This window comes from Leptidea sinapis, chromosome 23 (genome assembly GCF_905404315.1).
Source record: "Leptidea sinapis chromosome 23, ilLepSina1.1, whole genome shotgun sequence".
NCBI lineage: Eukaryota > Metazoa > Arthropoda > Insecta > Lepidoptera > Pieridae > Leptidea > Leptidea sinapis.
Window position 1 is genome coordinate 3007395 of NC_066287.1, and position 11693 is coordinate 3019087.

At 36.4% G+C, this 11693-nt stretch overlaps 1 protein-coding gene across 1 annotated transcript; it reads right to left on the reverse strand.

Annotated features, from left to right (window-relative positions):
- Positions 1-10366: 10366 nt before the first annotated feature.
- LOC126971454 (uncharacterized) lies at positions 10367-11412 on the reverse strand. The gene has a single exon (XM_050817775.1). It carries the CDS (start codon positions 11316-11318, stop codon positions 10506-10508), a length of 813 nt encoding a protein of 270 aa, XP_050673732.1. The 5' UTR covers positions 11319-11412; the 3' UTR covers positions 10367-10505.
- Between the last annotated feature and the right edge of the window lie 281 nt (positions 11413-11693).

Here is an 11693-nt window from a genome sequence, read left to right on the forward strand (position 1 = left end):
TTTGCATTAGAAGGTTAATTAAAAAGCTTGAAGACCCCTAAAAATGCTTGTATTTCACGCTTAACGTGCCAACATTCACAATTCGCGAAGGCTTAAGCGGAGAACCGAGTCGTATGTATGACATTAACTTATAAATATTGCTTAGTTTTTTTTATTTGTGACAAATTCTTTTTAGCGGTCGCCGTTCAGGTTTTTTTAAGATGATTTTGTGTGGGGTCATTTCTACAGTACGAGGGGTGTTCATTAAATTGTGCGAATGAAGAAGAAAATATTTGGTATCAGACACAGTAAAGACTGGCCAGTAAAGCGAATATTGATCAGAATAAAAACAGACCACCTGGCGTTGCATTGTGCGTCGCTTCATCCTGTGTCTTCCACCGCATCTATCACGGAGAGTGTTCCGAAGAGCTGTTTCAACTGATCCTGCCGCAAAACTCCACCTTCGCACAATACGCCGCAAAATATCATCTCCACCATCTGATGTGTGGCATTTCTCTACAGTGCAGTTTTCAAGAACCTTCTTCCACATACTACAGAAGAGCTTCCTTGTACGGTGTTTCTAGGACGATCTGACATGGGTACCTTCAAAAAAACGTACACCTGCGCGTACACTTCCTTAAAGGCTCGCAACGCTCCTGTCATTCCTCCGTTATTGCAAGAGAATGTGGAAGGCGGTGATCACCTAACACAAGGTGACCTATACGCTCTTTTGGCCTCCTTTTCCATAAAAATAAACTAGTAACTTGCTGGTTTAATCAATATTTGATTTTTTAAGAACTTTCAGACCCTTTAAATCGTGAGTAAAGCCTATCCTATATCTTCAAATGTATTTTATAAAAATTCAGTGTACTGATGTTTGTGTCCAGTGAACTCCTTAACTAATATGAATGGATTTTAATAGGGATTACTTCATAAAGTGCATTTAAGTCCAACGTAAGAGATAGGATAGTTTTTATTTCGATTTGGGACCCATAATTATGTTTATTTCCAATATTTGTTTTGTATGGACATTTTTCTATGAAAAAATATATTGACGCACGGTTTGACAGTTTAGCTGTGAAACAATTGTATTATAAACAACAGGGAGTATATTTTACGAAGTAATTCAACGACAAAAAAAAGTCGTTAAAATCAGTATTATATTTATTATGTACAGAACAACGTCTGTCGCGGTAGCTAGTTGTAATATAGTGATTAGTTAAGATTCACACAGCCTTTGTAATAAGTTGAAGAAGCAAAGTTTGTTCATAGTAGGTACATAAAAACGATTTCAAACAGAGTGCACATTGAAGTATGAAGCTACAATAGCAAATAAGATGGTATACGATTTATGATTTTGAACAATGGTCGATAAAATGGTGAATCATTGCGTGTTCCTTGTAACTATTGTTCCATACAATGTTGTGTTCACGAACTTCGCGCTATTCACATACAGGTGAATCTATAGGTATTGTTCAGGTTAGACACATAGCACTATATATTTTCTTTTTATATGAGAGGGGGCAAACGGGCAAGAGGCTCACGGGATGGGGAGAGGCGAGGCAACCGCCCATGGACATCCGCAACAACGGGTGTGTCAAGAAATGCGTTGCCGGCCTTAAAGGTGGGATTATGCTTTTTTCTTGAAGGTCCCTAAGTCGTATCTGTTCGGGAAGACCGCTGCCGGTAGTTGATTCCACAAAGTGGCTGTGCGAGGCAAGAAATTTCGAACAACACGCGTGGTTGTGGAATGCCAGACGTCTACGTGATGCGGATGGTACTTTGCACGCAATGTCCGGTGGTGGAATTCGGCCGCTGGAATCAACCCGAACAGCTCCTCTGAGCACTCCCCGTGATAAATGCGGTAGAAGATGCAGAGAGAACCCACATTTCTACGCAATGCTAGAGAATCAAGCCGATCGGAGTTGACTTGATCGTCGATGATTCGAGCCGCTCTTCGTTGTATGCGGTCAAATGGAAGAAGCTGGTACTGGGGAGCACCCACCCCATATTAGTTAAATATATACTAATGTACCAGTGGGAGGCTACTTTGCACCGGATGCCGGCTAGATTATGGGTACCACAATGGCGCCTATTTCTGCCGTGCAGCAGTAATGTGTAAGCATTACTGTGTTTCGGTCCGAAGGGCGCCGTAGCTAGTAAAATTACTGGGCAAATCAGACTTGACATCTTATGTCTCAAGGTGACGAGCGCAGTTGTTGTGCCGCTCAGAAATTTTGGGTATTTCAAGAATCCTGAGCGACACTGCATTGTAATGGGAAGAGCATGTCAATTACCATGAGCTGAACGTCCTGCTCGTCTCGACCCTTATTTTCATAAAAAATAGCATTTCTTTGAAGGTAGGCCTTTAAATGGTCGTGCAATTCCTTTGTTCTTGCAAGAGATGGACGATGATGACTTACCATCAGATCACCAGTAGGTTGATTTGTCTTTTCCAAAAAAAATAAAACTTTAAATATATATTTATATGAATTTAAGATTTTCCACGTAATTTAAGTAACAAGTGATATTCCCTTTTCACACGCTTTTGCCATCCTTTCGTGTATTCTATAGACGTCCGTTTAGTAAAACTATTTGCATACGATTTTAGGGTTCCGCTATGGGTTGGAGATCGTGAAACACCATAAAAGTATAAAGCCTCTCTCGGGAAGACGGAATTAATCAATTGCCTTATTGAGATTTATTCCTGGGATATTTGTAGATATTTAAAGGAAACAAAATGCTTTTATTTGTGTATATAATAATTATAAATACCTTTGTGTTTATCTTTACCTAAGTTTAATTGTAATCTACATTAAAGTAGATCCTGTAAATGGACCCATAACCTGAAAGTTGAACAAAACATATCAAAAATTTCGGTCGATGCGTCACTAGGACGGTTGGCTCAGTTGGTAAGAGCGCTCGGACGGAACCCGAGAGGCGCGGGTTTGAGTCCCAAATCATCAATCAATTTTGGTGCAAATTAAATTTGTAATACCAGAAGTGAGGTATATCACTTAAAATAATAAACTGCTTAAAATCAACAAAGGCTTATGCGAATCGAATGATGCTAATCCATATTTCTGAATTTTTTTATGTCAATAAGGTACGAGACGAGCAGGACGTTCAGCTGATGGTAATTGATACGCCCTGTCCATTACAATCTAGTGACGATCAGGATTTTTGAAAAATCCCAAAAATCTTGAGCGGCTCTACAACTGCGCTCGTCACCTTGAGACATAAGATGTAAAATCTCATTTGCCAAGTAATTTCACTAGCTACGGCGCCCTTCAGACCGAAACACAGCAATGCTTACACATTACTGCTTCATAGCAGATATAAGCTGCGTTGTGTTACCCATTATCTAGCCGGCATCCTGTGCAAAGGAGCCTCCCACTGGTATAAATCTGCATCCACCAAAATGTTGTTGATAAGAAGAATATAGATGCTCTGGAAGTATGATGCTGGGGAAAGTTGCTTCGAGTATCGTGTGAGTTTTTGTAATGATAAATCAAGGTCCCATCCATTTCTCGTTTATTGTTGAGTGTTAATTTTTAGTTTATATTGAAAAACCTACGCAGACATAGACAAGGGTGCTAACTATGGGCCTTATGAGAAAGCTCATGGTCTCCCCTCTCCTCCCCTCTCCTCCCCTATCGGAGTTTCCCCTCGAGATCGAATCAGAAATGAGGAGATCCGTAGGAGAACCAAAGTTACTGACATAGCCCTAATGATTGCGAAATTGAAGAGGCAGTGGGAAGGGCACATAGCTCGACGGGCAGATAGCCGTTGGGGCAGTAAAGTCCTCGAATGGCGACCACGTACTAGAAAACTCAGTGTTGGTACGCCCCCCATAAAATGGACCTTTTTTATGAAAATAAGGGACGAGACGAGCAGGACGTTCAGTTGTTGTTAACTGATATGCCATGCACATTACAATACAGTGCCGCTCAGGATTCTTGAAATACCCACAAATGCTAAGCGGCACTACAATTGCGCTCGTCACCTTGAGACATCAGATGTTAAGTCTCATTTGCCCAGTAACTTAGTGAAGTTACTGGGCAAATGAGAGTGGGCGAACTAGCTACGGCGCCCTTCAGACCGAAACACAATAATGTCTACACATTACTGCTTCACGGCAGAAATAGGCACCGATGTGGTACCCATAATCTAGCCGGCATGCTGTGCAAAGGCCCACTGGGAAAACCTATGATCTGGTCAAAATTGAAGGGATAGGTTGGATGAGGGCAGCGCAGGACCGATTGTCTTAAAGATTTTTTGGGGAGACCTTTGTCCAGCAGTGGACGTCTTTCAGCTGAAGTGATTGACAAGGCTGTACGAAAACGGCAATATTTTAAAATTGGCTTTCTATACTGTGACTTATTTTTAGTGTAAATATTTGATAGACATGTCCTATAGCATTGTAATTATTATGACGGGTACTCACGATATAAATATGTTATTAATTTGGTGCCGATATTTCGATCCAATTGCATGAATCGTGGTCGCGGCGGAACCGCGGTCAGTTCCGTAAGTACCCGTCATAATAATTAGAATGTTGAATTTCCGAGATGATCAAAGTTTTAAAACATATCTTATATTCTTTGTGCAAATCTGAATTATTAAATATAGCTTTAACAAAGATTGTTTTTTTTTTGTAAGTATGGGATTTTTCATTTTCACAAAACTTATATTACCTTTCCGTAAATGCAAGCAATAAGTTGGCAACATCATCGCATTTGGGTAAACAAAAAAAAACGCATGGCAACTCAGCGAAGAAACAAACATTAATTTTGGTTTCCGAAAACTCAACCTTTTCCGACATGGTGGTAAGTGTTAAAATACGTACAACTCTTGACATTCATAATTATCATTTATTTGACTTTTTTTTTAATCACAGGAGTGCAGCCTGCCTTTGGTCACCCATGGTAGTTCTTAAAGGCAGGCTTAAGTCTTTCTTAATTTAAGGTAGAATGCGTAAATTAAATGAAAAATGTTATAACATTTGAAAATCTTAAGACATGAAATGATTCCTTTGAATTATACATTATTAAAATTGTATAAAAATATACCCACTCCAAGTGTAAGTAACCGATAAATAACCTCACTAAATCATTCGTTAAATTCTTCCCGCCATTTTAGCTATCTCGAAATGTCATTAGCGGTATAAATGGGTTTGCCATAACGAAGCGAGTGTTGCCACAATGGAATATCATAAATCAGCTGTCACTTTGACAGTCGCTGAAAAGAGGCCCGTCAATGCATCGATGCAGAACTTTTAGTCTTCAACTTTTTTAAAGCTTCTTTGATTAATTGTGGAAATGTTTTTGTTCGGGCGACTGCTTACTGTGTGTTATAATTGCGTCGTACAACTGCATGAACTTAATTTTTAAAGGATATTATTAATACAGCCTGTTTATGGTGAGCATATTGGTAATGTGTGGCGTTCCTCCACCGTGCAGTTTTCAAGGAACTTTCTTCCACGTACTACAAAGCTGTAGAATGAGCTTCCTTGTGCGGTGTTTTCGGGACTATATGACATAGGCACCTTCAAAAAAAGCACCATCCTTAAAGGCCGGCTACGCTCTTGTGAATCCTCTGGTGTTGCAAGAGAATGTGGGCAGCGGCGATCACTTAACACCGGGTGATTATAAATACGTATTGCAAATTCATTATTAGAAGCAAACTCTACAATAGTATTATTATAACCTAATTTAAGTTCTGTGGATTTTGTGATGTATTAAATAAAATAAAAAAAGACCCGTACGCTCGTATGTCCTCCTTTTCCATAAAAAAATCTAATCATATTTTGTCAATTAATGTCTGTCACTCTTTCAGATCATCAGAGGACTAACAAATTAACTACCAGGGAAAATAGTTCAACATTCATAGACTTTAAAGAAATATTCCTAAAAACTATATTCTAAGGCAGCTTTATTGAATTGGACAAAATTGTTAATATTGAGACTAATGATTGGGAATCCGTTGCACTAAATACTGCCTAGGTGGGTACCACAGCGGCGCCAAAGTTTGGCACTGCAGATTGCATTGTTCAAAAACCATTTGCGATCCAGTTTAGGGCACCGTCTCACTGGGTTTTAGGAGACTAAGTGATATTCCAATCGCGGTGCAATTAGAATTTCGTATATTCAAGAATTTGAGGGTGATTTTGCAATGTAGTCTAAGATCCGAATAGGAAATATCTTCACCTATCTGTTTAATGGATGAAACTGTTTATACCAAACTTACTTCGCCAATAAATATATCGCTATTTGTATTTTTTTGCAGGGCCACCTGAAAATTTTCCGTCAAGCTTTTTTTTAAACTTAACTGATATTCAAAACAGATTATTTGCCCATATTTCACAATGTGTCCGAGTTCGTATTGTAATTATCTACGTTTATCTCGAATTAAATATATTAAATGACAGAGTCGCGAAAATGTCTAGAAATATTAATACTACAATATAATAAATTTTTACATCCTTTAAACGGATAGGTGAAGGTCACATTAAATTAAGCTCCTCGACTACATAACATTATCATCAGTTGAACATTGAGGTCAAATTGCTATTATAAGAATCCATCCTCGAAATACATATTTATAAAAAAAGCGACGTTTTAATAATATTTCTTTCAATTTTGTATTCAACGAACATGTCAAAATATCTTAAGATATACGATTATAATAAAACGATCCTTTCAATGAATTCATAAACAAAATTGCGAAATCAAAGGCTATTGAGTAGAATAATGCCGTTTTTATCATTTTATCAAAGCACAAAAGATTTCAAATTAATCATTTGTCATTTTATACAGTACAGGAAAAAATATGAACATTAAAACCTGAGGCAGCTCAAAAGTTGTTAACTCGTGCGTGTTTTATAATGTACGGTTTTAAAACATCTTACAAGAAATCTACATAGTTTACGCCTTGTCTGTCTGTCCGAGTCTGTTACTACAGCTATCATTCACAGTATATTTAAAAAAGAAATTAAAAAAAATTGTGATTTATATTTTATTTGTTCTTCTGGGTAAACTTCCTGAAATAATTAGGCCTAACAAGTTCTTAAAGGACCTTTATACAGTTACTATGTGAACGAGGTTGTTAAGTAAATACTTATGCATAAATAATATGGATGATATGAATTTAGAAAACGCCTTCAAAGTAAACGTGTACACGTTAAGCGCCGTCATTACTAAGATTCGTTTTTCAACATTATCTATTACGGTATTCTTGATATAAAACCCAACAGTAACGCTTGAACGTGACTGGAGATCGGTAAGTCAAAACAGACAAGACTAAGAATATGCTAGCACATGTCCATAGTCGATCTAACAGTCCGTTAATGCATGATTGTCAATGTGCACGTAAGCAGTAGATTCAAAGAACTAAGGAGTTAATACGTGGCTGACAGCTTACGACTTGTCAATCAAAAATCGGTTACAGTAACAAGATATTCGCTTTCTTTTTCTATCTTGCTGTATCTTCGTTACAGATGTTCTTCTGTCTCACATGATTTGTCTATATGCTAGTATATTGTCAGTCTATGCTTGCAAGCAATAATAGGCATAAAGCATTTATAAATCTTCAAACTATGAATACAGCCATAACCACACATTATCTATTTTATACAGCTATAAAGAAAGATACAAAATAAAAAAAAATATGGAGATTAAGTTCTGGAATACGAAACTAAAGCAAATTTTGAGGCAAATGTCTCAAAAGCTCTGAATAAGAGGCAAACGCATGTAACGAAATCCTCCGAAAAGTTCCTCAGGAAAGGAGGTCTGGTCCAACTACATTTTACAATGTTACCAGCAAATGCAGAAATGTATAAGATGTGAGGCAATATACAATATGATTCATTACAAAACTTTGTCGACGATTATCTATCAGAGAAACAAACAGCAGAATTTGAAAAAGGAATTTCTAAATTTCAGTGTCATGAAACAAAATCTGCGACAAAATATACGACTATACCTCAAGTTTTAGTCGAGTCGCAGTTGGTCAGGTGTACGCTAACTTATGTCATGGAAACCATGGCTCACACACAGAAGTCTGCAAAAAATTTGCAACTGCAAGATGGAGAGAGCAGTTCTTGGAATCACCCATGAAATCAGCTGATGATACGGTCGAGTTGGATGTGACATGTACAAGTAAGCTCTAAGTGGACCAAAAAGGAAGAGGCCTTTATCCAATATTGGATTGCTAAAAGCCCTTTTTGGCGAAGAAAATGTCAAGAATTGGAACCATTTTCAATTCGATGATTAAAATGTTAATATTATTTCGTTCAGAGTTTAAAAATTAAAGGATTTTTTTACCAACCTATATAAATACGATAATCTCTTGTCGAAACAAGACATGAGTTCGGTTTACCATTTATCAAGTGGTCAAATTGTGAGCAAATATCACTATAATTTAAAAATTGCCTTGACAAATGCGATAAAGATGGGTGAAAAAACCATTTTTGACCGGTTTATTTTTCAATACCTTTATGGTGAACTTAAATAAACAAAACCCGTAAGGTAGTCATGAAAGGTACAAAACCGAATTATAAGTTTATATTACTAAAAAGTTGTAAGGGCTAGGTTTATATTTTGGTTTTCAAGCCTCTCCGTGATGTACAGTTACTTTTTATACTTAATTAAAGTGTTTTTCTATTTTTACAAAGTACTTAATGGTTCGCGACTTTTCATGTCTCAACGAGTTCCACTCACACTTAGCCGTTTTCTTTTTAACTCTCAGAATGTAAAATATTGCTAAAGCCTTGTATTAATATTGGCACATCCCAATTTCGTCATGTTATCAAATATCACTTCGTATCGCAAAATTATTTTACAAGATCCAAACGATAGCAGTTTGCTAATAAATATCGTTTGTTATTGTTCCTCGAGATGAAATATTTTATGAGTTTTTTCTATATAAAGTACGATCAAGAACGTACAGTACCTGAATAACATTTAATTCTTAAATATTATTTTTATCAAAGTTGATAATGTTGTGTATAACTTAGCGTAGTCTAAGTTTACATAAAGAAATGCAGAAAGCTAAAATGGTAAGGGGGACTAAAAGTTAAAATTTTCATCAAATAATTCAATTATTGTTTTCGTATATGGATGTAATTTTCTCTGCAACTATTTACGATTTATAAAAATCTCAATAGCGTTATTACAACGATGTAGCTTGGCTTTATTCTAAAGGAAGTTTTATTTATATTAATATTTCACCTGATTTGACCTTTGCGACGGACACGTATGATAAAAACGATAAAATTATTACCGAAGAAGTTTTAAAAAAATCGCACAGTTCACGGTAGCTTTGGAATAACAGATACTAAGAGAAGACACCATCAATCATAAGTAATGGGGTCCAATTAAGAAAAAGAAATGATTACGTTTTTGATTTAAAAAATTAAACGGCAAAAGTGGGTATATCAGAAAAATCTGATATACATAGATATGAAACTGAAAGCAGATATAAATTTGCAAACTATCAAGCAAGAAATAGAACCATTTAGTAGAGGCTACCAGAGTATACCTACTCAACAGAATAGAAAGAATTTCATGATCCAGGGATTTTAAAATTCCCTGGGCCAAAGTGCAACACCATTCAGAGATCAGCAGAAGGATTGTCGACGACGATGATGACAATCACATTGTATTACTGTTGCAATACACTTCTTATGTCAGAACATTAAGGTCCATATTCCAAAAAAAAATATCATTACGCAACTGTGATCAATTAGTGTGTTCGGTTTCGCTTTGAAAAAAAGAGACAAAATAAAATTCATAACGGATCAACTTTTAGAATACGGACATAGAGGGAAATGTTTTAAGAGCTATAAATTGATGGCGACTACATTTCAAGAAATCGTTGAAGATATACCGAAGAAAACTGTTCCAACTACATTTTACAATATAACCAGCGAATGCAGAAATGTTTAAGCTGTGTTACAACAAATACATTGTCGTTCTAGAGAACAAAAAAGCAACAAATTCTCCTTACAATCTACAAAAAGACCATGCGATATTGCCTGTTGTAATCGGCAGAAAGATCTATGGCATCTGTCACGCTAGAATAAGGTACTATTAAATTAATATTGAAGTAGCTGTTTCAAGCAGCTACAGTATTTGAGGAAATGCTTCTTCACACTGACATCTTGACGACTCAAAGTGATTTCATTGATCCTATTAAATATATATATTTTGAAATTGGAGACTTACCCAAACTAGATTTACTTAGACTTATTACTAGTCCAGATTTTAGGTATAGGGACAAATAACAACCAAAAATAGGTGTGTTATCTACACAATAGGATTAAAAGGTGCCCCTGACTCATCCTTTGGCTTTGGTAGAAACAACCATTGTTAAAAACAGACATCAATATTGATGAAAATTTTATTAAAACTATAAAAATAATTATTAAAAAGCAAAAATAAATAAAAGGTAAGCGAACAAAATGCCACTGATACGGTAATTGATCTCATAAAAAAATATGTAAACTTAATCACAAATTTCGGAAATCATGTTTTCTTTTTAGGGCACTGTAAAGGCAAAACAGGAGGAACATCAGGCACATCATCTGCACATGGCACTCGCTGTCTAAATGAGACATTTTGACTACAGTAGATATTATATATTTTAATCAACAGAGTTCCTGAGTAATAGAACATATTTCTAAAAAGTTCATCAGATTCCCTCGGAAAGCATAGAGATCCTGCAAAAAATGCTCCCAAAGTAGTCCCAAAAAGACGTCCAGGTATTCCTCTGTGTCTTGTATATCGAAGTCCAGCCAATCCCCCAAATAACACAACTGCTTGCCTTAGTAACAATCTGTCTGGATCTCGGAAGTAGGTTTTGATTCTATTTGTTGCATTTTCAATATCTCTTGCGATTTCATCCTTAGCAACAATGTACCCATCACGTATATTGCGCAGACCTTTCTGGGCATCGATTCGATATTCTCTAACAGATGGTAGTAAATATTCATGTATTAGTTTACGTTTTGCTTCTGGGCATTTTTCCTGCTGTGCTAAATAGTCCTTGTATTTATAATGTGGACATGTGTATATGGGCAGATCTTTATAGCTCATCTTTGGTGGCTTTTGGGGTATTTCAGGCTGCTTGGCTGCTGCATGAACTACTGGTATAAGATTGATTTTGGAACCAGTAAGTCCAGATTTCAATGCCTCAATCCATAGCCTTCCTATCACGTATAGATCGCCGTAACAAATCCGTGAGAGCGACTGCCGCATATCATCTTCAGAACTAAATACTTCATTACAGCGAGTGATATTTTTATCATTGAATGTAGTGGGCTTAACGTGTTCGTTCATTAATGTACTTTAATATTCACAGTAATTTTGATACCAATAATCTTGGTATTAAGAAATGGTTATCATTATTATTGACAGGTTGTGTCAAATACAACAATAGTACGTACTGTGAAGGATGCCATAAAGTTAATAGACCAATGAGGATTATTCGAAGACATCTATTTTATTTGATTATTGACGTGAAAACTTATTCAGATGCGCCGAGCACTTTATTTTGTTTGTTCAATGAGACTGAATTGTGAGCGTGTGTAATTTATGAAGTTACATAAAATTTAATTATTTTTATGGAAAAGGAGGACAAACCATCGTATGGGACGGGACACCTGGTGTTAAGTTATCACTGCCACCCACTTTCTCTTGCAACACCAGAGGAAT